Source organism: Malaya genurostris, chromosome 3 (genome assembly GCF_030247185.1).
Source record: "Malaya genurostris strain Urasoe2022 chromosome 3, Malgen_1.1, whole genome shotgun sequence".
Classification (NCBI taxonomy): domain Eukaryota; kingdom Metazoa; phylum Arthropoda; class Insecta; order Diptera; family Culicidae; genus Malaya; species Malaya genurostris.
The window spans coordinates 93,625,166-93,652,409 of record NC_080572.1 but is presented as its reverse complement, the minus strand read 5'-3'; the positions used below and the strand labels follow the sequence as shown (position 1 = coordinate 93,652,409).

At 38.1% G+C, this 27,244-nt stretch overlaps 1 protein-coding gene across 1 annotated transcript in view; it reads left to right on the top strand.

The window, feature by feature from the left end:
- Positions 1-27,244, top strand: part of LOC131439311 (protein embryonic gonad-like) — a 365,978-nt gene that overhangs the window by 198,438 nt on the left and 140,296 nt on the right. Inside the window, exon 2 of the mRNA XM_058610190.1 lies at positions 24,044-24,121. Coding sequence (XP_058466173.1) covers positions 24,044-24,121 — 78 coding nt within the window. The remainder of the gene's footprint in view (positions 1-24,043; positions 24,122-27,244) is intronic.

The window sequence follows — 27,244 nt, the reverse complement described above, 5'->3', positions numbered from 1 at the left end:
TTTGCCTTGCTAGGTCGGTTCGGAGCACTCGTGTCGATTGCAGTTTGTTATCTGTTACTCATTCTGTTCTCTGGCGTATAATAATGGATCTAGACTTCATTCGACAGTAACCAACCGACACCATCATCATCAGCATAGGCCGAAGTGTGCTCGCGCCCTTTTTTCAAATCCTGAATATGCAAGTGCGGCATCCAGCGACAGGGCGTCTTTTTCATTCGCTGAATCCTTCTAAAACGCATAGTTTTAGACTCCAAGTTTTCTTCGGAGCAGGGTCGGTGAAACATGTTAAACTCAGGTGGGTATTTTTTCATACCAGGGGAAACGACCCACTATTTTAAAGTACACTAAAACCGCAATTTACGCGAACTTAATTTACGCGAATTTAATTAACGCGATTTTTTTCTCCCGTTTTATTTGAAACAACGCGGTTTTTTATTTAATTTACGCGATGATCGCGTAAAAAAGGTTTTTGAATAATGATGAAAATTTCAATTTAAATACATATACAAAAACATGCTTCAGGGAATCGAATATTGTGAAATGTACAATAATGAATTGTTTAATTTCAAATAATCTAAATAAGAGCGTGGGCATCCAAAAGTTATCTGGAAAACAAATATTTTATATAATCGCTCTTATATAACTATTGAGTGCGGGATGCATTCGTAGTACTATTTACAGAAAATTTACATACTGTGATAAGATCTGTAGAAGAACTTGTTCATTGAAAACCTCCTCGGAAAAGGCCTTAAGGTCTACCAACGTAACCGATGATCTATCCGAAAACTTCCTGGAGTTTAGGCCTTGAGATCTACCTGTGTAACAAAGTGTATTATCAAACTTATCGTATTCGGTCTGCTGAATGCTCGTATAGATCTTAAGATCTGTTTTCACTGAAGTTCTTGGACGGCTGAGAATGTTCCGAGAAAAGATAAAAATACACAAGTAAGCAGTATGTAGCTTTAGGACTATGAGCATCATTGAAAAACTATACATAGACTGCTGAATGCTCGTATAAATCTTAAGGCCTTTCATTGAATTTCGACTGGGAACCTACCTGGAACAGGTATAAATAGACAAGTAAGCAATGTGTAGCCCTAAAAGTTTGAACTACAAACGAAAAAAGCATTCGTCGTTGTAGTTCTTGCTGTGAAATAGTGTAGTCCCTAAGGACTATATTCCAAGTAGTTCTTGGATCTCGGCCATCATGCGCTAAAGCATCGGACGTAGTAGGATTATTCATTTTATTTATACTAAAATCAAATGAAATTTGAAAAACCATTTTTTACGCGAAAAATTTGAAATAACACGATGCTTCATTTAATTAAATTAAATTAAATTAAGGTTCCAGTGTTCTCCTTTATTCTAACGGAAATTATATTTATCCCGTAAAAGTGCAAGGTCGTTTTTTTTCTTAATATTTTGTTTCTATAAAACATTGCATGTAACGTTGGACTACCCAGCTAGTTTCAAAATCAATGCCAACCTTTGTTTTCAATACAAAGGCAACAGTGTTTTGTGATCCGTTTTAACTTATTCGTGTCTGCTAAATTTCGAAATTATTTCTTTGAGAATTTTGGTTCCAGGTCATCCAGCATTTTCTTCAATACAAAGAAACAACCTATCTTCGATCAAAATGTGGCGCGAGTCGGACGGCGCATAAATCAAAACCATGAACAGTCCAGCCGCTGATGTACATAACGCATTGATCAATAAGTCCTGGGACTGACCCAGAGATGACATTTGTGATGTCGAACTAATCTCATTTTTCGAAAGTACCAACTTTCAGAGAACATGTGTCAAATTTTCACATCAATAGCATCACGAACACTGAATATAAGTGACGTTACATAGAAGCGATGTTACAAATTCATTTATGTAAAATGGAAATAACGAAATCCGTGCATTGATGAAACATTGCTTTTTAAAGAGAAAAATTAAGCACAAGCCAAGCACTAGCTTAAGAAGTATTTCCCTCACTCGGATACATTAAAAATAAAGGTTTGTGGAGTTCTGAATTTGAGCGTGGCCAAATGAAACAGTCAACCGGAAAAAATAAGCAAATTTTAATAATCGTAATGTACGAACGCAAAATCAAAGTTCGTTAGATTAGATGTTCTGAGATGGTTAGCACATGAACTGCAAGTTCTTCTAAGATCTTGTACGAAGATCTAGGCATCTTTTCCAAATGGGTATCGCATTCGCTCACAATGCATTTGTATGAAACAGTGGACGAAACATGGATCTACTATTTTTATCCGGAGTCATACCAGCATTCATACTGGGAAAGCCACCCGAAAACGTAACAGGTAGCTGAACAATCATGGCGTCTGGTTTTTGGATGCTTGAGAATTGGGCTACAATCTGTTTCCTCACCCACCTTATCCACAATAACCTAGCCCCCGGTGACTGCTTGTTCTTTATTGATCAGAAAAAGACACGCAAGTGAAAAATATTTGGCTCGAACAAGACAGTCATCACTACAACTGAAGTCTATGTTCATGTCATTGACAAATAATTCTATAAGGATGAAGTCTATTCGATACAGAATCTTGTTTTGTATGAATAATTTTATTAAACACGAACGCACAGAATTGAACCCAGAAATCTTATGAAAACCGTGTACAGACGAAATTGTCTTATTTGCTAAAGGAAACAATGACAATGATTATCGTTCCTAACTGAAGTTTCAATCACCAATTATCTGAAATATGCGTAGAAATATTTCCAAGCAGTTTGTGAATGATATTGAAAACCAATTCAAAATGATTGAGATATTAATGTTCAAAACCTGTTTGAATTTTGTATTTTGAATTTGCACAATGGTGAAGAAAACATAAACGTAGTCCTACGTCAAAAGATTTTGAGTGATTTTATTCATGTGAAAATATATAAGCTGAGACGAGACAAGTATCTTAGTACCTTAGCTATCAATTTTTACCAAAGTAGTCGAGCTTAAACATCTACTGGAAAAATTCCGATAAACCCCTTCTACCATTTTCTATTAGATTCGTGCAAGCTACCAGAAGTTGTTACTTTCTTCTTGCTACTGCATTCTTCTTTTGCCGGTTCGGATAGTAAAGTGTAAAAGACCTTTATCGGTACTTTCCGATATTTCGGAGACTTGAGTGATTTACATTGATGAGATGCTTAAGTCCGGCTCCTCTGCTGGAAGGAGAAAGTTAAGTTACTGGAAGATTTCTGCTTGCTCAAATGATCCTTGTCAAGTCTCATCTTAATAAATATATTGTTAAATAAAAAAAAATCTCGTCTTTATGCGGTATATCTTCACATCTTTGCTCTTCCTTCAGAACTAGCATTCTATAATTTGGATTTTATTCATTATTCCGAATTACAATAAAAATATTCTTATTGTTATGAATAATACTAATATTACCGTTGTTTCTCGCTCGAAATTTCAGGTGGGTAATTACCCACCTTAGGAATTTTCGAGTGGGTAGTACTACCCACCGTACCCACGTCTTTCACCGGCCCTGCTTCGGAGAATGTTTGCTCAGTACTAATCCTCATGGCACTCTCTTTGTCATCCAGTACCATTTCCATTAATTTTGATCGATTGCGAAAAGGAGCGGGTTATTTAAAACTGGTTGAGAAAATCTTCTAATTAGCAGATCTTGTTAGTTGATCGCCAAGAAACTCACTCCTGTTCCTGACTCCGGGTTAAAAATCTCAAAATGGAAATTTCTTTACTTTGATTTCGGGAAGGGCTCCCCCTCTGGGTACGCGTCTGTATATAGCCTACAAGAAAAATAATAATAAGAAGAAGAAGTATCGTTTTTTATAACTTTGTAGTCACGTTGATGAAAAAACAAAATGAATGTTGTCTGTTAATCTTGGGTGTGAACAAAGTAGGTATTCGGCGAACATGTTTCAAAACTGATAGGAAGATTTTTCCTGTGGGTCGATTTTACTTGTCAGGTGTCGTCAGGTGTCGATTGAACACCACAATTTGCTCTATATCAGTCTACCCGTGTGCAGTTCTGCCCCAAACCTACACGGATCGTTCGGATTCGTTCGCAACCGTTGCGGAGTCGGTGCGGAATCCCACAGGCTACCTCTGTCGCTCCATTTATGGGCTCTTCAATACAAATTGCTTTACGATCTGTACGTGTAAGGGAAGTTTATCAGGCAGTTGGAATCGCCGCCGACCAGAAGATGGTCGTAGTTATTCACCGCAGCATCGCCACCGCATGATTGTTACCGCCAGCTTCAACAGACGCACTGTTCTTGCGGTGTGGATCGCCGTCTATGCTCTCGCTATGTCACATAAATTGCATTATAAAAGCTGCTTCTCTATTCAAGAAACCCATAAAGGAGGAGCAGTTAAAATTCAACCACATTTCGCGCGGATTTCAAACTTGGGTTCAGAGTAAGTCGCAAGATCATCGACAGGCGGTTCCATTGTTCATCGGTATTTGTGTGTGTGTCAGTGTGAGCTGGCAGCACTGTTTAGACTGCTACCGATTGGAAGTAACAGAGAATTTATTAGGTTTCGATTCAGTGCCAGTGTGGTGTGGTACGATACCGAAGGGGGGTGATTAGAGCCTGCAACTTTATGGACCTCTGTTCGCGGCTTTCCCTGCTGCTGGTCAGCTGCTATTGATTCCAATTTCGAACATAGGCTTGATTGTCACAGTTTGATTGCATTGAACGCACATATCGCAGAATGCACCATCAGGAATGGGGAGGAATATGACCAAAGAGACCGCACAAGCGGTGGATCTGGTCGTCTGCCGATCGGTGGAATATCTCCGCGCGTGTCGTCAACCAAAAACAGGCGTTTGATAAATATTTACCAGCTGGACCAAACGAATATGGCTAGACACTTTCAATGCAGGTGCCACAAACTCCGGCCCCAGATCGCGACATGTTTCAATAGACAAAAAAGTGTTCAATCTGCGGCAAATTGCGACAATTCGCCGTGTACACATTGTTAGCTGTTTGCCAAGGGGCAACAAAAACTGACAAGTAACTACCAGCGAATTCCAGCGGAGCGTCCAAGAACAGCACCGGAGACCGACTCTGCTCTGATTGGTATTCATAGCTGCCTCTCGCTATCGATGATGCGCATTTGTCAGGTCTACTGACTGGATGGCGGGATCGGTGTTTTTTTTTTCTTCCCGCACTGTAGTTCAACTCGATTCTTTGTTGATTGCAGCTGCACGAAACAACCGACGACCGATGGTTGTGAATTGTGACAAAATAGAAAAAAAAAACAAACAAACAAATAGAGCAACGTTGGAATTCTGGAAAGAATGCAGATAGTGCAGTGCACAGTCAAGACTCGTTGTCCCCCTGGGAGGTGGGTAGCCTTTCGCTTTAATTGTGATTGATGCTACAAATTGGATTAGAGTAAGGAATTTCAGTAGGTTCGGAAGCTGCGTGCGACCCCGACGGAAATGTGAAAGTAACTTTCAGAGTCGGGCACATTCTATTTTTTAGAAAGTAGAAGATAGTTTAACTAAAATATTTCGATGTTTGAAAATAGTTGTGTTTCAGGTTGATTATTTTAATTCCGCACAAATAATAAAAGCCATCATTAAAACTTTGATTGTTTTCTCAAAAAAAATAAAAAAAAAATAATACAGCTTCCAATCGTGTGTCCACTTAACCTCAAATTGACAGAAATAATCCACTGGTTAACATGCAGAACAAGTTCCAGCCCACGTTCCGTTCCAAAAACCACGCAGGAACTACAAGCTCGTTCCACATACTTGACAAAACAGTAATTCCACTTAAACCGTCCGCATCCAGGCACTTGCTGATTCCCATCGATCATATCGATGCCGGCGTGATATGCACTTGTTCGCTGCGGACAGAGTGGGAGTGTGATGTCTGTTGCACTTCCACTGCCGCGAACGGAGGAACATTCCGGTTCGCGCGGAAAAGGTCAACGATTTTTTTGACTTTCTGACGAACGACTACCGAGCGCCCAGGATTTTGATGCGATCCGTCAGCCTTAATTAAAATCAACATCTTACCACTTTTCACACTCTTCGTCCCCACTGAGCTACTGAGCCGGACCGAAAAAGGAGCACTCGAACGAAAATAAATTCAGACTAATGTCCATTCAACCGAACCGAACCGGACCACAATAAAACCTGCTCGTAATTCCCGACGGCACCCGAAGGCAGTACAGTCAGGATCATTAAAAATTCACTGTGAACTAACTGTACTTGTTGCTCGTCCGTGATGCCGCGGATACGTCAATCTGGATGAATAATGATAAACCTTTTAATTCAGGGCAGGACCCCGAACGGCTCCGCTGCTGCGGTAGCCAATTGTGAAATTCTATCGATTTCAAAAGATTCTGCGAGACGAAAGACGACGATGACAATATAAACCAGCGACACCTCGGATGACATGCTGGTGCAGCTGTATTGGCTGTACAAATGTGCAAAAAAAAATAATAATACTGCATAAATTTAAAGTTTAAGTAGAGCATCTTCTGCTTCTTGTTGGTCTTTTTTTGTTGGATCGCGTCACCGTGACCGAATCGACGATTGCGGTACCGATTCTCAGCTTGATAAATGACTTTATTAATTTTTTTAGCATTTTTTTTTTGGAATCGGATTCATCTGTTTCGATTCTTCGGTTCCTGGTTTCGTGGCTATACAAACCATCAGCTTATAATGCAAATGTCGTTCGATCAAAATTCGAAAGAATGCAGTTGCTGGTTTTTTTATATTGCTGCAAGAAATTCCTGTTGAATAGCTGTGCTCGTAACGTTCGCTGGATGTATTTGTACCTACAGTTATAAGCAGCTTTTCCCAAGCATCCTACAATTTCGTATTTATGATTGTTTGGCGATTACAGCACAGACTAACAAACATGACAGTATGAGTCAATTCTTATAAAAATAAATTTTCGTTATGCACTAATTCCACCTATATTGTACTGCGCGAACAAAAGCTTGTTTCATTTAGAATTGGAACAAACTTTTGCTCATATTGTGGCACTCCTGGTGGACGGATTTGGAAGTTCTTGGCACCCACGTGTCGTGAATTTTGTCAGCTTCACATTCCGCAAATCGACTGTAATACTTGGTAAACAATCAACATGGAAGCCGAAAGAAGGGAAAAAATTGTGCACAGTTATTTGAAAAATTCATTGTGGTCTACATCTAGGCTAGCTAAACAGCTGAAAGTGCCCAGAAATACCGTATGGCGCGTTATCAAACGGTATAAGGAAACATTGACGACGGTTCGGAAGCCTCAAGCCAATCGTCGGAGTGGAACTGTCGACCGGAAACTGCGTGGTAAGATTTTGAAGACGATTAAGAGGAACCCTAATTTGTCGGACCTGCCTATAGTACCATGAGGAGATCTCGACTCCGGGAAGGAATCAAGTCATATCGAGCTAGCAAACAGCCAAATCGGACCATAAAACAGAATAGTGTGGTCAAAATTCGTGCTCGGAAACTATATGACCAGGTGCTGACCAAGTTCGACGGATGTCTTCTGATGGACGATGAAACCTATGTCAAGGCTGACTTCGGCACATCCCAGGTCAATAATTTTACTTGGCAACGGCTCGGGGGGATGTTCCAGCCAAATTTAAATTCTTTTTTTTTCGACAAATTTGCAAGAAAATTTATGATTTGGCAGGGCATTTGCAGCTGTGCCAAATAAAATCTAAAGTTTTCGTTACAAATAAGACAATGATATCGGAACTATACCAAAAAGAATGTCTCCAAAAACGAATTTTACCGTTCATTCGATCCCACGACCATCCCGTAATGTGTTGGCCAGATTTGGCAAGCTGTCATTGCAGCAAAGTCGTTCAAGAATGGTATGCATAGAAAGGGGTCCAGTTTGTTCCTAAAAACCTTAACCCTTTCAACTGCCCCCAGTTCCGCCCTATTGAGAAATACTGGGCAATCATAAAGAGGACACTCAAGGCAATGGGAAAGGTTGTCAAAGACATCAATCAGATGACGACCTGGTGGAATAAGATAGCTAAAACGATGGACGAAGAAGGTGTGCGCCGCCTAATGAGCCGTGTTACAGGAAAAATTCGAGAATTCCTTTGAAACCGTGACGAATAATTTTATCCGTATTTTTTCTTAAAAGTATGAAGAAAACGCCACATTTGTATAAAAAAGATTTTGAATTCAATAATAAATAACTGAAATACAGGCAATTGTCTTTGTTCCAATTCTATCTGAAGCAAACTTTATTAGCAAAGCCGAAGTGAGCGTTTCTAGCTCCCGAGGCGAACTCCAAAATATTCGCTTCCACCGATTTTTTAATCTACACCATGAAGACGAACTGACATTATTTTATTTTTCTGTAAGGTTATCGTGTAACATTTTCAATTTTAGTAAATACTTGTAGCAAACTTGGGTGTTACATCAGAAATCTCGCGTTGAAACTGTGAACTTCACAAAAGCCTTCTGGAAACCATTATGATATCATATTGCAGCCGAGTGGACAGCTCTTCATAAGAATAAGAAAGTAAAATAAAGAACCAGCATAGATCTGCTTTAAATCTACACACTTAAAAAAAATCCCTGCGATTTTCCATCTTTTTAGATGCACATAAATGGAGCGTCGCAGTTCACGTAAATTTACGTGGAAGAACATTTAATATTGTTTCTAAAACTCCATTACATACACACTTAGAAAATGTTACATCTTTATAAATGCACATAAAAGGCGCGTCGCGATTCACTTACATTCACAATACAAAGCATGTAAAGATAAGTCATATCATCAACTTCACAGTTGATTTAGCGGAAACTTACATCGATACAGACGCAACAGTTATGTTCACATGTTAGTAGATGTAATATTGTGTCATCGCCGAAGAAATTGCGGCATATTTGGTTGTACGTCAAGCGTAAATTTCATATTTTCTAAGAGTGTAAAATTCGATGAAATAAAAAAAGAATATTATAGCAACCGCCGCGACTTGAACCGAGAATCATTGGATCGCAAGTACGTCTGTTAATCAACTGAGCCACAGAAGCATGCATCTGCTTGGTTGGTGAAAGGTTCATTTGAATTCATACAGCTAGCAGAATGCAAGTTACAGTCGAAACCAGTAAAATTCAAGCTTATCTAACATTAAGTCATTACAAATGAAATTTTCCATCGTTTGACAAATTAGGCCTTTATGAATTAAATCAGGGGTTCCCAAAGTGGTCGATATAGACCCCTTGGGGTCGATATCCTTTTTGCGGGGGTCGACGTAAACGAAAACTGACTATGGGGGTCGATAAGGTCTAGAAATCGACCCCCTATTGTTTGATATAAGTTGTTATTTGAAATATTCATGATAAAAAAGTTGTGTTACAAGTACCAACATGTTGAAGGCAGGGTTTGCAAATTGAAGCAACGAATATGAACAAGAGTTTCACCCTTTGTGCTATTGATATATATTCGTAGGTCGGGCAAAATTCACAGCGTAACCAAAGCAAAGAGAGCTGCTTCGTACGTTCTTTAGTTCATAAACTTCATTGGTTTGGCTTTTGGCATTGGCATTGGCTTCATGAGGTAAGCATTTGATGAATGGTACACATATTGTAGATACCCATGAGAAACAAGTTTATAATGGGCAGGTTTTATTCAATAAAATTATAAAATTTAACAGCCGGCTATGAGACAAAACAGTTTAAAAAAATGTCGGATTAGTAATAGTAATAGTGCATTGTGCAACCTATACTTCGCTTTCAAAATCGTAACGGTGTAGCTATACTGAATTATGACTTATTCACGACTAATGTATTCTTCCACACGATAGAATAATTCGGAACCAACAAGATTCTGCGAATTGCAATAATATTGACACTAGCACTTCAATGGAAAAATACCTGATAGTGCTTTGGGATTGGTTTTAGACTCTTACAATTATCATTTGCTTTGGTATTGACAAATTCGAGTGAATTTTTCTTCAATGTTTCTGTTGATCAAGATTGTTGACAGTCAAAACATCAGTTCAATAAATGAAAACCATCCTGCTAACTTCGATGTAACCACACAACCAACAAATACCATATACAGATCCATACCGCATATTAATCATCTCACAACAGCAATATCGCGCATATGTTTTTTGTATATTTTAGAAAAGTGAGGAAAGAAGCTTTTTTATTATGTAAACAAATTTTTAGACGAGGAACGATAAGATAGTGAGTTAACACAAAGTTTTTAAAATTTTAATGCAAAAAAGTTGAAAATGATTGTCTCTAGTTCGGAGCAAATAGGGTAAAGTGAATCTTCCAAATGGTCTTCGCGCTGGTATTAGTCAAACGGAAGGCAATACAATTGACCGGCCGCAGAAATACACACGGTGTAAACTACAATAATATTGAGACTAACATTTCATTGGAAGAAAATAAAATCACCCCGGAGAACGACTCCAACAAGCTAGAATCGGGGATAAATAAAAAAAAAATACCAGGCAATTTTTTGTCATCGTCCGTTTTGTTATTTTAAATAAGCCGATTTTTTAAACTTTGATTTAGAAGGAATCATCACATCTCTAGATAGACTGAAACATATTTTTAAATTTCGTCAGGGGCTTTATAGAGATTTTTTCAAAATTTTCTTTGGGAGCACTGCGTACCCTGATAAAAGGTCCTGTATATATATGTAATACCAAATAGCGTTTAATCGTTAATTTACTGGCTTAGTAGTGATCGACTATTTTGAAGGCATTTTTCTTGAAAGCGATGGATCAGCAATAATGGTACTCGTTGATACGAAACGTTTCAGAGAAACTTTAATTTTGCATTATTTATGGTTGTCTCATACTACTGAAAGTTTTATCATAAATTGATATTTCCGATGGCATGGAGCAAACATAATGGGATCGTGTTTAGCATAATAGGTACAACAAAAGATATTCACGATTAAGGAGGTCCACCAGTCTAAATTTTTCAAAAAATCGATTTTCATGAGGCCGCCTAATGTGACAGTCCAGTTGTGTTTCCAAAATCAACGCGTTTAGCAGGATTGAAAAAACTCTACTTAAGAGATGGGAGCAAATGAGCAAATTCAAAGGAGGAAATTGAGTGTAGGCATAGAAAAAAATTAGGTTTGTCGGTTACGTTACTTTTACGATCACATCTCCGGAACCGGAAGTGTCAGCAATTCCGTCATTGAACTTCATCCACAATCCAACAGTAGTTTTCAAACGAGCCTAAGTTGTGGTTTGACGATTCAGCGATCTCTAGGAAAATTGAGAGTTAAAAAAGTGCACACACAGACATTTCCTGGACTCGTCGAGCTGAGTCAAATGGTATATAACACTATGGATCTACGGGGCTCCGCTCGAAAGTCGTTAACTTTCTATAGAGAAAGGCAAAATATCAGAGAGATTATTTTGTATGAAAGGTACTTCCATTTCATTAAATTTCAACATTTCGTTCAATTTTTTGTCAAACGTGCACATTTTCTGGACTTGACAAATTTGATTCAAACGTCACGAATAATCTCACGTGGTTTTCTCGGAGATGGCTAAACCGATTTTGACAAACTTAAATTCGAATGAAAGGTCTCCCCTACGTGGTCCTGAATTTCATCCGGATACGACTTCCAGTTCCAGAGTTATAGGATCAAGTGTGTTAAATATTGTACACCGGTGAAAAAAAAATAGTTAAATTTCTAAACTGAACTCAAAACTACACAAATCGATAGCCATTTTCAGTAGGCAGCTAAACAAACTGATTCTGGCTATTTTGGTTCCCGGTTCTCGATTAGCGACGGGAGATAATACTCATATCCACAAAAATGGATCTTACTCACTTTTATTAGAGATTGCAGAGCCGATATTCCCAATCTTAGGGTCAAATGGAAGGTCTTATTGTCCTACCAAAAATTACTGCATATTTTCGGATTCAACAAAAATAAAAACCCTCGTTTAGATTACGATGACAAAATCGTATAAAAACTTTAAAATTTGAATAAAAACTAGTAGAGTTTGTAACTAATGTTAGTTGATGGCTGTACGAATCGACTTCGATTGTACCGGCTCTCGGGTTCCGGTGTTTGAAGAACATATAATTGTGAACCCACTTTGCTTTCTTAAGGATGATCTACGCGAGCAAAGCACTGTTTCATTCTGTATGTAATACTATTTAATGTACAAACAATCTTTTGGTTTCTTTCAAAATTGAAGAGAAACATTACCCAAGTATTATATATGAGAAAGGTTTTATAATTGCAGATTTACTGCGAGATTTATGATGGCACACGTGAAAAAAAATGTAGACAATACAGTTTGGACTACTTGAAGTTTGGCTTTATTCCATTTCTAGCAAATGAACGGTTGCCGAATATGTGAAAAGGTTCAGTAGTTCAGTAACGATAATATGAAGTCTTCAAAATTGGAGGATCACTTGTCAAGAGTGCATGCTGACAAAAAAAATAAGCCTTTGCCTTTCTTTCAAGCGCTTAAAGGAAAAATAGAAAAAAAAATCCATAAGATCGATGTTTGCATCATCATCTATGCAAGCCGTTGATGGTTTGCGAGCGACCTATAATATATCCTTACTAATAGCGAAATCAGGGAAAGCACATACCTTTGGAGAGCAATTGATTTTACCTGCCAGTGCGGAAGTCTTGAACAATGTACTGCACAAGCTCGCACATGATATTATAAAGAGAATTTCTCTGAGTAATAATACCATTCAGAGAAGAATGGACGAAATAAGTTGTGACGTGGAAATCAATTTATGTAATTTCTTATAGACCAACAGATTCTCTCTCAAGTTAGATGAGTCAACATTACCCGGTAATGAAGCTCTGTTGTTAGGATATGTTCGATCCATCAAAGATGGAAATTTAATGTCAAGAACTGCTTTTTGCTACATATTTAGTAACTGATACGAAAGGAGAATCGATTTTTCAAGCCGTGGAACGTTCATTCTTCGAAAAAACTATTCCATGGAAAAACATAGTTTCTGTTGCAACTGATAGTGCACCATCTATGGTCGGTCGTTATCGAGGTTGTATGGTTCACTTTAAGCGACAACTGCATGCGATATTGGTTATTCACGGTGTGATCCACAGACAACAGTCCTAGATTTCATCAGTCCTTACAATATGTTATCAATGTGGTAAACAAGATTAGTAGTCATTCTTTGAACTCTCGGTTATTTGCTCAGCTATGTGAGTAAAATGATGAAGTCTTTACTCGGCTTCTTCTGCACACCGAAGTTCGGTGGTTATCGAGAGACTCCTGCTTAACAAGATTTACAGCTATTTTTGAATCAATATTGGAGTTTCTACAAGAAAGAGATTCGAGTTTGAAAGAAAATCTGAATAATTGCGAAGAAGATATTTATTACCTTTCAACAAAATAATTTGCGGCTGCAGGGTAATGATCAAATGATTATGATTTGATCAAAACCAAATCAATTATATCGGCGTTCGTTGGAAAATTATTACTTTATAAACAAAATCTAGGTCGAAAGCAATAGGTACAGTTTCCGCAGTTGTCAAAATTGGCAGAGTGGAAAGAGGTTTCAGCGCGGTTACACGTGCTTTGACAAAACAAAGAAACCGTTTGAAAATCAACGAGCGCGGAGATTTAATACTGCTGCTCACTAATATCGAACCGGATATAGCTAAATTGGTGGAAAATCACCAAATTCATCCATCACATTGAATTTGTTTAATGTTTACTTTAAGATTTTCATGATGATTTTTTTAATAAAGTAGTAAAAAACTTTGTATTATTGATTATTAATTATTAAGATTATTAAGCCCAGTAAAATGAAGAGTAATAATGAATTTTATGTTTATTAATTTGTTACATTTTGATGAAAGAAGGATATCAAGTTTATTTATTTAAACATCCGCAGTATTTTACATCAATTTTAAAAAAGCGAGAAATTGAATTTTCAAAGGAATTTGTTAATGGGGGTCTGCGGCTTATTTTAATTTTAGTAAAGGGGTCCACGACTTTACTAAAACCCCTGAATTAAATCGTATGAGGAATTAAGTCACCTGTATTATTCAAATTTTTTGGTGCGTATTTCGAGATGGTTCAAAGCTCAAGAAATTTAAAGCCCGCTTTAAGAACAACATACAATTTGTTCGGTTTGAATTCCATACTATAATACCGTTTTCGTTTTAGAACCTACACGCGGGCGACTCTGACTCCGAGTAAAACGAACACGTGGTACGACCCCTAAACAACAACTCATGAAAAAAATAAAAAATAAACAAACTCGCATGGATGCGTGGTGCGACCCTAGAAAATTTTCAGAGCGAAACTACGCGATTGGAGTCCGATCTAGAGCGAGGTTGCTGAAACAAACACATAAAAAGTTGTTTTGGCGACTCTGGGTCAGCTCTCGGGCTGCTCTGATCAATAAACGAAAATGGTATAAGTTTCATTCACGACTATGAGCATTTCTCTGAATTAAAATAAAGATATGCGATTTCATATGTCTCGTTAAAGTATAGAAAAAAAATAGAATTATAACTAATCGTAGAAACTGAATCAAAGCGGCTTTTTAGAAAAGTTTGCATTATCTATAAAAAAAAATTTTATTCATCGTAATTTTGACGATAAATCACAAAAAATCATGGTCACGTCACATTTATGAATTAATAAAACTAAAAGGCAAATCAATTGTTGCTTCGGTATAAGTTTTCTGCACATAGCATGAAACACAACAAACGATATTCCTCTGGGTTTATATGAACTGTTGACGTAGGACTACACAACTATTGTCAAAATCGCTGTTAATTTCTGTGTTGAACATTTATGGGGCTATCTTTTCTTTTGTGTTCCTCATATCCTTTCGCCGTAATACAAACGAAATAAAATTTCGATAAATTCTTTCAGAATTTTGAATTTCCTGACAAGTCCCGTTGGTATATTTATGTTGGTAATGAGAGATGCTGGGTTCACATAAACCATCTCGGAACGAAAGTCTTTTTGTACTTGCGCTTGTACGAACAAGTTAACTCGAATTGGATGCATAATGTCACCCCGGATCAAAATTATCCTGCACTTGATGATCGAGGTCGTTCGGCCCTCGAATGCGAAATTAGCAATTCTTCGACAAAAATCATTATCTCTCGAACAGCGCATAGAAATCCACAGAAGGCCCATTTGCAGTTGAGCTCAGAATCCATTTTCACGATTTTAACGAACCGCACAGAGTGCAAATCGGTTCAATACTAATTTCTATCGTGTGAAGAGGCTAAGTTTAAGTAGTCGCGTCCATGCTGTGTGAAATTCAAAGTGGTCTTATGTATACGAAATTGTCGTCTCTGTTAGGGGAAGCTATGAAAAGTCATGAGGCGATCGCCTCACCCTCACTACGGCACTGAATATCAGCACATTCGAAAAATGAATCAAATTGTATTCGGAGTTGGCATCGCCTTTTCAGATTTGATTAAATTTTTCTGGATATGTATGCTATGCTTCTGACGAAAAATTATTCCAGATCAAATTAATTGGCCAACTGAATAATTCGTAAGCAACGTTAATAGAACACATCCTGTCTGCTATTTCTGGAATCAATGAACCCATCCGCTAGGGATCTGCATTACCTAATAAAACATTCGTCAATTTTGTTCTGGCTCAGTCAATTTAAGCGAAACTTTTCATACCAAAACTTCATTCGCAGCTTCCGATTGCCGCTCCAAAAAAAAAAAAAAATCAACACCAAGTGTGCAACTCATTTTCTGCCGCTATCGGACTAAGCTCTAATTCTTTCACCTGAATCGGCCCTTGTGTCATTCAATGACTTTCTCACCCTTTTGCCGAAAGCCCCGTAATGACAGAACTCATCAACTTTAACGCCACAATGCACTCGAAACGGGTTCGGCCTGTCACGGCCACGGCCACTTGCTGCTGCCGGATGCGCTGAGGTCCGCACCAGAGGCTTATCGAATGGGCGCAGCTGCTGCGATTAAGATACGATTAAGTGACAGAAAGCCGACACAAATCTGGAAGCTCTTTGTCGCTACCGATGGTGAGCATTTTGGATTAATGGAGCTTTTTATGCCTACCGCCGGGTGTGATGCCACAGAAGAGGTCACCGTCGGATGGACAAACCGGGAAGATGATGTGCTTCTGTGTGTGTGTGTGTGTTTTAATTAAGACAATTATCAGTTCGTCGTCGGATACTTTGGGACCAGACCGCCCCAAGTTGGCCGCCAAAGTGAAAGAAACAATTAATCTGGAAATTAATCAATATGCTTGCGCTTGCGAAATGGCCCTACCGTACATATCTACTGGGGCAAGCTTTGATTACAGTTTTATTTTCGAGATTCGAACCGATCCCTATCTGTAGGTCAACCGTAGAGGTGTTCCCACCCAGCGGGCATGGGCCCGGAGCGTTAAGTTTGTCACGACAATGACGCTTCGTGGATCCCGCTGTTCACATGGGATGCACCGGTTGACCTTTTCTTCGAAAGCGAAACGGGGAAAAATTAAATTTTTTGCACGAAGATGCGTTGCAATGTTTTTGTCAGTTATGACCAACGGTTCCATTTTTATTTTCGTTTCCTTATGGAAAGGTTGCGGAATTAATATGGTGTTTCTTGTTTTTCTTCGTTTTTGCTGGAATCTATAGACTCGATCTGATCAATTTGTAGAAATTGGGAAATGTACATGTGATTGTGTTTATACATGTTTTATATCTGTTATTGCTAAAATAGTAAATTAAATATGACTATTCAGGAATTCATGTCTCTTTTTTTCGACTTTCGAGAGGATTTAACCTGACTCTTTGTACGGGGTTGGGAATCGAGCCCCGACGGGCTGCATGAAAGCCATCGACTTACCCATCACACTATACCCGTCCCTTATGCCTATCGATCTGTGTACTATAGTACTACTTCATGCCTACTCAATCCATACTATAGCAATAATCATTGCAGAATTGAAATAAAAATTGCATATCCTTGTACAGTGTGATAGTATGTTTTCTGGAGGCACGAATGCACAAACATGGCCCAATGTTTTCGGTAGTATTTTAAAATAAATGTATCAGTACCTGCTTGTGTTAAGATTAATTTTATTTCCCTGTTTCAAAACGTGTTATTCCCTTCCCGCAGCTCCGACAATCGACAATGACGGCATATAAAATTTATTTCTGTTCCCCACCAACCTACCAACTTACCCCGAGTGGTCGGGGTCCATTCACGGATCCTCCGCTATCCGGTCGATTACAAAATCGACAGAAATTAATGATCTCGTTAATCATCATTTTCAGTTTATACAAAGGCGCTCGGATTTTATTGCATTTCGGTCATTCCAATGCAGAAAGATGTTCACATATGTAAGCAGAAGCAGTTTCGGCACTGATGCACACCAAAAAGTGGCTCATCCACAGAAGCTCTCGACTCTTTTCTCTTTCCCGAATATTTCATCGATTGACTCACGATCCCGCTGTGATCTGCGTGCACACAACCCGGTGATGCTTCCTGGTATCACACGGTACTACGAAAGCAGAGCGACCTCATGAGCCTCCCACTCTAGAAAATATGTTTTCTTTACCTTTGCGTGGACGATTTCATAATCTTGACGGCTTGGATGTTTAACATTACCGAATGCCCATTTCCATTGATTAACGCGATAGATTACTAAAACATGGAGCTTTTAAATCACACGTCATGTACATTTTTTCTCGGCTTTAGAGACTTTAATCTTCTGGTCAAACTCCTCTCGGGTCAGAGAAACATCCTGACCCAATGTCAGGTTTTAAATAAATTGCACCGTTTTAGCGGGTGAAACGAGATGGTACACATACAACAGCAGGTATTCTGAATGAAATACATAATCAATTGCTCATAACCAGTGGTTGCAAAGCATGTGCTCCGAACACGCAAAACGTGTTCCTTCCGAAACTCAAAAGCGAACCACCATGTAGTTTTGCCAGTGGAATCGTTCGAGCTAACATCATCGAACATAGAACCGATGCTTATGGGAAATGATCCGACACTCATTTACATTTTAAACCTGTCGTTACCGTTTACAATATGTAACTGATATTATTTCTCCATTCTAGAAATGTGACAGTATTTCATTTTGGACTTCCGCTACAACATATCAAAATACAAAAAAAAATCAAAAATATGTTTTTTGAGATATATGAATTTTAAATAATATTTAAAAAAAAATCAAAAATTTGTTGTCAATAGTACTACATAATTTGCATAGTCCTTAAATTACCTAAAACATTGTAGAAGACACCAAATCGATTGGACCCCCTGTTTCAGAAAGATATATACTTGAACATTTTCAAAAGATTTTTGCTTAGTCCCTTCTCAAAAGTAAGGCTAAAGTAAAAAGTGCAAATTTATGATGCAAATTGTTTCGTTTGGCCATGAATACAACACCGAGGTACTTTTGCGTACAAATAATTACATCTCCTCTGATCAGCATGGATTTATGCCAGGTCGTTCGGTCAGCACGAAACTCTTAGATTTCACTTCCACTTGTATCTCGAGTTTGGAGAAGAGAGTACAAGTTGATGCAGTATACACTGACCTGAAAGCAGCTTTCAACCGAATTGACCACCGAATACTTTTATGCAAGATCTCGCGGCTGGGTGCAACACACAAGTGTATTGAATGGCTTTGCTCTTACTTATGTAGTAGAGTTTTGCGAATAAAGCTAGGCTCCTGAGTATCATCTCTGTTTTCAAATCTATCTGGAGTTCCTCAAGGTAGTAATATGGGTCCACTTTTGTTCTTGCTTTTCTTCAATGATGCTGTTTCGCTGTTCGGTGTTGGTTGCAGAATAGTATACGAGGTCTGTTCAAAAAGTTCCCAGAATTTTTTAATTGCGCGCGTCTGGAGAGTCCGGTGGTCAAACATTTTTTTTTATTGTGTTGGTACATATGTCCCTAATGTATGGTGAAATTTTCAGCTGTATTCATTGTTTACATTCTGTCTTGTAGCGGCTGGTGTAGACGTGTTTTTTTGAGCTCGGCGATTTTTGTTAGTTTAAACAATGGAAGAATTGAAGAGTCAAAGAATTTGTATTAAATTTTGCGTAAAAAATGAAATAAAGTGTAACCAAGTGTGCGAAATGTTACAGAGAGCCTACGGTGAGTCTGCTATGAAAAAAAAAAACAAGTGTTTACGAGTGGTATAAGCGTTTCCAAGATGGCCGCGAAGACGTTGAAGACGACGAACGCTCCAGTCGACCCAGCACTTCAATAATCGGTGAAAATGTGGGAAAAGTGGAAAAAATGATTATGGATGATCGCCGAATCACTATTAGAGAAGTTGCTGATGAAGTTGGCATATCAGTTGGCTCATGCCATCATATTTTTTCAAATGTTTTGGGCATGAAACGAGTGGCAGCAAAATTCTGCTCATTCATCGTTACTTACTCGTGATTTTTTGGCTAAAAACAAGACTTTAATCATGCCCCAACCTCCTTATTCACCAGATATCGCTCCGTGTGATTTTTTCCTGTTCCCAAAGTTGAAGAGACCCATGAAAGGACAGCGTTTTCCATCGATTGAAGAGATAAAGGCAGAAACGCTGAGAGTGCTACAGAGCGTTACAAAAAGTGACTATCAGGGGTGTTTCAAAGACTGGAAAAAACGCAGGCATAAGTGTATTATATCTAGGGGGGATTACTTTGAAGAGGACCATATAGATGTAGACGAATGAATAAATATTTTTTTAGAAAAATGAGAATTCCGGGTACTTTTTGAACAGACCTCGTATGCCGATGATTTGAAATTGTATCTTGAAGTTCGTTCTATCGACGACTGCATCCAGCTTCAAAATCTTCTTGATACATTCGCCGCCTGGTGTCGTAGAAACTGATTAACGGTGATATCGACTCTTCGAAGATTCTGCCTTCACTTGATTTCCGTGCTTCACAACGATCGCTGCGCTCCACCAGTTTACTGCAGCCGAGATTTCATCGAAAGACGTTCGAGTATTACGAACCGATAACATCTTGCTTGAGGACAAATTTTCGCAGAAAGTAATACGTTCTACGATGCTATGACTTGACTGATACATATTCATTAGGAAAATATTATTGTCAGAAGAATTTAATAATAATAATAATAATAATAATAATAATAATAATAATAATAATAATAATAATAATAATAATAATAATAATAATAATAATAATAATAATAATAATAATAATAATAATAATAATAATAATAATAATAATAATAATAATAATAATAATAATAATAATAATAATAATAATAAATAAACGCTTCGGTAAAATTTGAGCTTAACAAAATTAACAAAAAAAATCTGTCATTTGCGGTTGAATTATCAGGTGTACAACTTTGCCTCCGCCTTTTTTTTCAAAATTAAAAGCTTAATTACGAAAAATTACGTCCTCTTTTGACGCAATCCATGAAGCTATCCATTTTTCCAACTCCCAGGCCGTGTGCCATCGAACGGAATAGGTGGAAGTCAGAAGGGGTGACATCTGGGGATTGGGCGAGTGGGGCAAGACTTCCCATTCCGAGCTTTCCCCATGATTTTCTGCGTTTATGATTATCGTATCGAACCCACTTTTCATCACCCGTTACGATTCGATGTAAAACCCCTTACGATTTTGTCTTTGAAGCAGTTGCTCATACACAAATATACGGCGCTCGATGACCCTCGGTTTCAACTCATACGGCACCCAGTTTCCTTCTTTCTGAATCATGCTCAGGGCCTTGAGACGTTTTGAAATGGCTGACTGACTTGGGTTTGGTACGAATCTTCATCAAGCAATGCTTCTTGTTGTTCATCTTTGAAGATTTTTTCTCTTCCACCACCATGTTTGTCTTCGACATCGAAATCACCATTTTTAAAGCGTTGAAACCACTCCCGACACGTTCTTTTACTCAGAGCAGCATCACCGTAAGTTTCTGAGAGCATTCGATGCGCTTCAGCTGCATTTTTTTCCGAAATGTAACAGAAAAGTAAAACTTACCGCAAATGGCGAGAATTGGGCACATAATCAGACATTTTCGAACGTGAATAATACGAAAACAAGAACAACTGTCACTGAAACGGCGATGACAATTCGTTAGGCACTGTACACACTCACTTTAAAGGCATTATCATCTATGTATTTTGACCAGCCTCAGCCGGTACAGTCACCTATCGGAAAACGGCAGAAGCAAAGTTGATAGAAACTGACTACAGACTGTTTGCGACTAATAGAGATAACGGAGCATTTGGAGACGTTTAAAACCATTCTGTTAATATTACACCAATTAGTCAAATTATTCAACTGCTCTTGTAGGAACTCTACGTCAAAAAATGAAATAATGAAAAATACGTCAAAAAATGAAATAATGAAAACGGTTATGTGCCCTAGCACAAAATTTGGCTAACCCCTAAATGACCATACCTGCATCGGCCAGAAATAGTCGAAAACACGTTTTCGTTCGGCACGTCAGAAAAGACATTGCACTTCGTTGCAAAACAAAAAGTGTTCTGTAAGTAGCAGAAACTTTACGTCTGCTTAGCGGTTCAAATTTAACTGCCGAGTTTAGCACTAAGCAGTTCAATTTGAACTGCTCTGCACTGATGAGTCAAAGACGAAACGTAAAAATAATGAAAACGGTTATGTGCCCTAGCACAAAATTTGGCTAACCCCTAAATGACTCTACGTCAGCTGTGGATTGAACTTGATCGAAAAATTTAGATCGTTGAGATAAAGTTGAAATATAAATGGTCCAAGGTGACTTCCTTGAGGACCAACGAATGGTAGGGTTGTGCAGTCTTCTATTCTCACTATCATTTCGCGACCAGTAAGATATGAGTGAAACCAATTCAGAAATATTCCGTTAAATCCTTAACTTTGAGATTATTATGTGATGATTAATCTTGTCGAACGCAGCGGAGAAATCGGTGTGGATAGAATCTACTTATAGTCGTGATTGTAACGAACGTATGATAAAGGAAGTATAGGATACGAATTTTGTAATTGGTTGCTTTTCACGCAAAATTGGGAGGATACCCTGATAACCGAAATGGGGTTCTTCGAGTTGACATCTGACGCATCAAAGGCGAATACTCGCAACGGACAAATGTGGTTTTGATTTCGGTTGGTCCCGATGGAATGAATTTGACGAATTCACGGGTTTCAGTAAAATAATTCTATTCTGACAAAATAACACCCATTTTGCAAAACAACTTTCTGTAAAATTTCCTGTTCCCTAAATTATCGCAGCACTAGACTTGAACACAGGAATAAAATGCTCCCGTCTGCATGAATGAAATTGCTTGTTTTCCTAACGGTTTGTTTTTTTTTTCAAACTAGCATTCAATAATAAATCTAGCTTCTTGTCTTGACTCAGCTCAACGACTTTCGTGCGTGACCAATAAGCCAAACCTTTCTCACCTCGTTGTATGAATTTCGTGCGAAGTGCGTAATTGGCAGCTTATTGTTGGCTTAAAAAGATAATCTTACCAGTCGACATGATTTCATTGGAGCGGCTCTGATGTTTTTCTCCGTTATCCACCAAACCGAAGGACATTGGTAGTCACTTGAGAACCGTACCGCAGCGGCAGCAGATTGATGGGACAAGAAAATCAATCACCGTTTTGTTTCGTTTAATGGGGGAACACGCACAGTCACGATAACGTGACGTGAACTCCGAAGGGCGAAGGTGCTTGCTCGGAAGCCGCCCTGAGATAAACCTCATCCAAATGACTAATTCAAGTGCGACAAAGATGGATACAATGATGAAGAAATTATGTACGACTATGAATGTTCAATGAAAAAAAAAGTTGCTAAATTATTAGCGATCTCCTTGACAGATGCGATGAGTGCCGTGATATGACGAAGTATGGTAGTGGTTGAGGTTTTTCTAGTTGTCGTTCGAGTTGGACGGGTTTTTTTCTCTCATTATTCAATTAGGCGGCACGATGTTTCAATCGGAAACACTACCGTGCAACATAATGATGATGAGTCTTGATAGAGCGACAGTTGATCGATGGACAAATTAAACAATTAACGGGGCCTGTTTTGCGACACAAGCAGCTACTGATCTATTTCGAGACATTTACCACTCGACGACTTCTAATCCGTAACGGAATTTATCGAATTATTTTTGTGTTCACATTACGTGATTGTAGGATAATAATTTTCACATTAGGCCAACGTACAATTGTATCACGTAGCGACAGTTTTCTTTACGCAACCAACACTGTCACCAACGGCAACCTGAGCAGCTAAATCCGGATGCTGCAAAAATCGGTCAGTGTTCCAGACATTATTCGATACGGATCGCCGACTACCCTGGGAGCTGACGAATGGGTTTCTCGCCGATGGCGGTACACACCGCATCGTCAAATTGTTTACATTCGAAATTTATGAACCCCAGCGTGTTGCGGCTGTCACCGTTTGGGGAGGCTTCATTTATAACCGCACAAGTACGTTAATTGCGAACTGTGTAACGCACACCAAGCGGAGGGCAGGACCAACATTTAAATGCATGGACATCGAGGAGCCGGAGATTCCTCCACCGCCCGCCATGATCGTTTTTATTGATTTTCGATGCCGTCAGCTATCATTATTTGTAATTAATTATCACACAACGGAATAATAATCGTGTTGGGATGGCCGGCGAGAAGACCACCATCCAACATGTATTCTGTTTTTTTGCTTTGACGATTTTTAAACTGGTGATGTTTTTTCTTTTCTTTGCTGGTTGAAGGGTGTCATGCTGGACCCAAATTGATTTTAATTTCGTACAGATATTTTAAGGTGACCGGCAATGGCGTGCTTTTCCTTTGATACTTTGCTGAATTGGCTCGGAGCGTCTTCGCTTTATTATAATTATTATTATTATTATTAATATCATCGTCGATTTGAATGCTCTACTGCGAGGGATTGGGTCAAGTTTTTGTACTTTTTTTTTCTTTCTACTGCGGGCAGGGTCAATTCATTTTATTACTTTGCGTATCGTTTGCCTAAATTAAAATTAACTTTATCATTATCCCCGGTTACTGATCTTCTTTCGTAGTTTCTCCCGTAGGTTTTCTTGTTGTTTGTTGGTTGCTCAATAAAAGCGGTTTTATTTTAACTTGCATTTTTCTGCTTTTCCTTGTTTCAGATGAACCAGCAGTGCAAGGTGTGTGGCGAACCGGCCGCCGGATTTCACTTCGGAGCATTTACCTGTGAGGGTTGCAAGGTAGGTGTTATGACTTTTCATATGTATATTTTTCAACTGTTTTTTTTTAAGCAACTCAATCGAGAGAAAACATCATAGCGCATGCATAACTGTAAATGCAATAGTTATAATTAAAACTAGTACGGATTCTTAAAAAGTACGGGTGTATAATGTCAGATACATAACCGGATTGGCGTGAATACGAATAAAACTGACACGAATATCAATTAGTTATTCGATTGCGTGAATTGTGCAAGCTTTTCCCTTTTTCACTGCTAAAATTTGAAACGATACGCCTAAACTAAAGTACACGGAAAGAAATCCGTTACTGCTGTCATGATTATAAAATCATGAAACCAATCATTTTAACTTCTAATGAGACCATGGGCAAAAAGTCTTCTCCCATGAAAATTAATCATGGTCCGAAAATGCGTTACTTGAGGAATGTATTTCCTTTAAAGCTCGTTACACCAATTTTCTATCCGGATATCACTTTGAACCCACTGCCGCAAGTGAATTTTTAACACCATCTAACGAAAATTAGAAATTATTTTTCTTAACCACTTTGATTAATTTGTTTCATAGAAATAACAACACAAGCTGTATTGATTTACCTAAATGTTTAAAATAAGACGATTTTGCAAATGATGTTTCGAAAAAATGAAAGGAAAAATCAATCCCTGATATTTGCAAGAATTCGACATAAAGTTTCTTTCTAAGAGGTTTGATTCTCATGTGTTTTTTCATGCAGTTCGTTTAAATGTTTAAATTCTGAAACACAAAATCAAAACTGGAATGCAAGTAAACACGTTATTTTAGGTGTCGAGATTTTTCAAAAAACATATTTTAAATGTTGATTCTTCAGAATAAAATAAATTCGTTGTGCTTTTCACTGTTTTGCTATTCAAATGTACATCATTTGAGACATTAGTTAGGATCGTGTAAAAAATACGCCACACACTTTCACACCATTTCGTTTAATTCCTGAATTCATGTTGCAAAGATAACAATCGTATCAGAAACACGCCTGAAGTTATACCGAACAACGTGAAGTGCGTTACGCTTAAATTTCAACGAAATCAGTCCAAATGGAACTTTTAATCGTGGTGTATTATCATAACATGAAAATATTCTATTTTCCCCAAATCATGACTTGGTTTTGCTCATTTCGAAATTCGGAATTTTGCCCGTGTACAGATTAGTTACATTATACATTCGGACATACAATCAAATATTGTAAAATAACCAGTACAGTACTTTATGATAAAATAATGGTGGTTCTGAAAAGAACCTTTTATATAGCAAATCAGCAGAAAGTTCTACTACAAACTATAACTGGATGAAAAATGTGCCGTATACAGTATAGTGAAGTAAAATTTCGCATCATTTTTTCGATATACAACTATTGTTCTAAATAGCAACATACACAATTTGGATGTCGATTTTTTCATTTCGGATTTGAACATTTCAGTGAAAAACATTATCAAAATGCCGTACGGGATCAATATCTGGCATTCAAAAGGGCCAAATTGTGTAATTCTCTATGATATTAAACACTGTAGCGAATTTTTCACTGTGAAAATTTTACAAAGCTAATCAAATTATCCTATACTAGCCGATTTACCCGGCGTTGCTCGGAAATGTTTCGTGAAGGTAAAGCCGAAAAAAAATCAGAAAGTGCCCTCCCCATTGATAATCTGATTGTAATGAAACACAACTTAGACGACAACCCGATTGAACCGATTGACCGTTTATATTTAGATTGCGATTGATCAGTGTCCCATCTCAGATCTCACAATAATCACAATTATCATAGCATTCTCGACCAATTGGGTCAGTTTTATATTTGAACATTTTTTGTTAGAAAAAAACACCACCTTAAAACACCTTTCTCTCTATAAATCTCCGAGAGATCAGGGTCATTTCGCCGAAAGCCGTTTCGCCGAAAGCCGTTTCGCCGAAAGCCATTTCGCCGAAAGCCGTTTCGCCGAAAGCCATTTCGCCGAAAGGGTTATTTTGCCGAATCCTGAAATCGTAGATAGAATTGATTTAAAATAAAGACAAATGAAAGATGATAGCGTCAACGCCCGTTTTGTTGACCAACAATTGTACTTCTTGAATAAAAATTGATTCTTGTACTCTTGAATAAAGTTGATTCATGAACCTCAGAACGGAGTTCCCAAGAAAACTTTTTGACTATTAGGTACTAAGCATCAAAACAATTGCATAGGTGTATCTACCAGGCAAATGTATGTGGTATTTTCTGTTTATTAAGTGAAAATGAAAAAATATCTAATACGGCTACGCCACATCGTTCGGACCTAACTGAAGCAAAGTAACGAGGCGGTTACAGGTTTGTATGCAAGAGGCCGCCGCTTCCGACGGCGGGTTGGCGGCCGACTCAGCTGGCGTCGGCTCGGTGGCTTGGTTTCGGTTATGTGGCTGCGCCACATCAGTTATACAGGACTAGCGGACCCCTGCACACTTCGTAGTGCAATAATATTAGATCAGATGTAGAAAATCAAAACTACTTATCAATTTTAATGATTATTGAAGAAAAATATCATTATAATGCTCTATGATAGTGGCCCCAACCTTTTTATATCGCGGACAACAGGACAAAATATATAAAACCGATGGTTTGCCGAAACGCAAACAGGCAGCGTACAATTTACCATCCGGAAAAAAACTCTAAATTCACGCTACAGACTCATAACGATTATTGATGGTAATAGAAAAGTTAAACGGATGAGAAAAAGACGTTCAAATTGAAATGGCATAGCAGTGGGCATCGTTGGAATGCGTGGAATGAAAACTTTCTTTTCTTCTAATTTGCCATTCAAAATTGTTGTCTCGACAACATTTGCGATTAGCTTTTGAACTTTTAATTTTTTTCTGTACTTGTTCCTCTATTGTCTGCACTTTATTTTGTACTTTGTGTTTTTTTTCTGTAATTTGTATTTTTTTCCTGTACTTTCTGTGCTTGTTCCAGAATTTGTTCTTGTACTTTCTATACCTGCTCCAGTATTTTCTGTATTTGGTCCTGTAACTTGTGTACCATTTTTGCACTCAATTTGTACCTTTTTCTGCACTCAATTGTGCCAGTACTTCCTTCACTTGTTTCCCTCATTTCTGTACTTGGTT